Source organism: Corvus brachyrhynchos, unplaced genomic scaffold, assembly GCF_000691975.1.
Source record: "Corvus brachyrhynchos isolate BGI_N302 unplaced genomic scaffold, ASM69197v1 scaffold522, whole genome shotgun sequence".
NCBI classification, from domain to species: domain Eukaryota; kingdom Metazoa; phylum Chordata; class Aves; order Passeriformes; family Corvidae; genus Corvus; species Corvus brachyrhynchos.
In genome coordinates this window covers 1,031,896-1,032,495 of record NW_008236649.1, presented here as the reverse complement: position 1 = coordinate 1,032,495, position 600 = coordinate 1,031,896, and the positions used below count along the sequence as shown (strand labels likewise).

At 60.7% G+C, this 600-nt stretch overlaps 1 protein-coding gene across 1 annotated transcript in view; it reads left to right on the top strand.

The window, feature by feature from the left end:
- Window positions 1–599, top strand: part of RSAD1 (radical S-adenosyl methionine domain containing 1) — a gene marked incomplete at its 3' end in the record, with an annotated part of 2,044 nt that extends 1,445 nt beyond the window's left edge. The window contains exons 5-6 of the mRNA XM_017726776.1: window positions 6–133; window positions 501–599. Of these exons, the coding sequence (XP_017582265.1) occupies window positions 6–133; window positions 501–599 (227 nt within the window). The remainder of the gene's footprint in view (window positions 1–5; window positions 134–500) is intronic.
- Window position 600: the final 1 nt, after the last annotated feature.

Here is a 600-nt window from a genome sequence, read left to right as displayed (position 1 = left end):
CGGGAGCAGTGAGTACTGGGGTCCCCCGCATGCCCCCTCCCTGTCCGTGCTACCACACAGCTCTCCGTGCCCCCACAGGCTGGAGGAGCTGCTCACCCTGGGACTGCGCACGGATGAAGGCGTCACACACGAGGTTAGGAGCCACCCGTGGTGACACCCCACATCGACCTGATGCTAACAACAGAATGGTTTGGATTGGGTGGGACCTGAAAGCCCATCTCGTTCCACTCCCTGGCATGGGAAGGGACACCCCTGTCCAACCTGGCTTTGAACATTTCCAGGGATGGGGCATCCACAACTTCTCTGGGCAACCTGTGTCAGGGCCTCACCGCTCTCAAAGCAGAATTTCTTCCCAATATCTAATCCAAATCTGCCCTTTCCATCCATTCCTCCCTCTTCCTGTCACTCCACTCCCTTGTCCAAAGCCCCTCTTCAGCCCTTTGGGCACTGGGATGTTGATGCCCCATCACTAACATCCTTCTCTCGCCCTGGGCACACAGCGCTGGGGGCACTTCTCCCCCCAGCTCAGCCTGCAGGCCGTGTTCGGGGCGCCGGGGGAGGCTCGGGCACTGCAGCAGCAGGGCTGGCTCGTCCTGGACA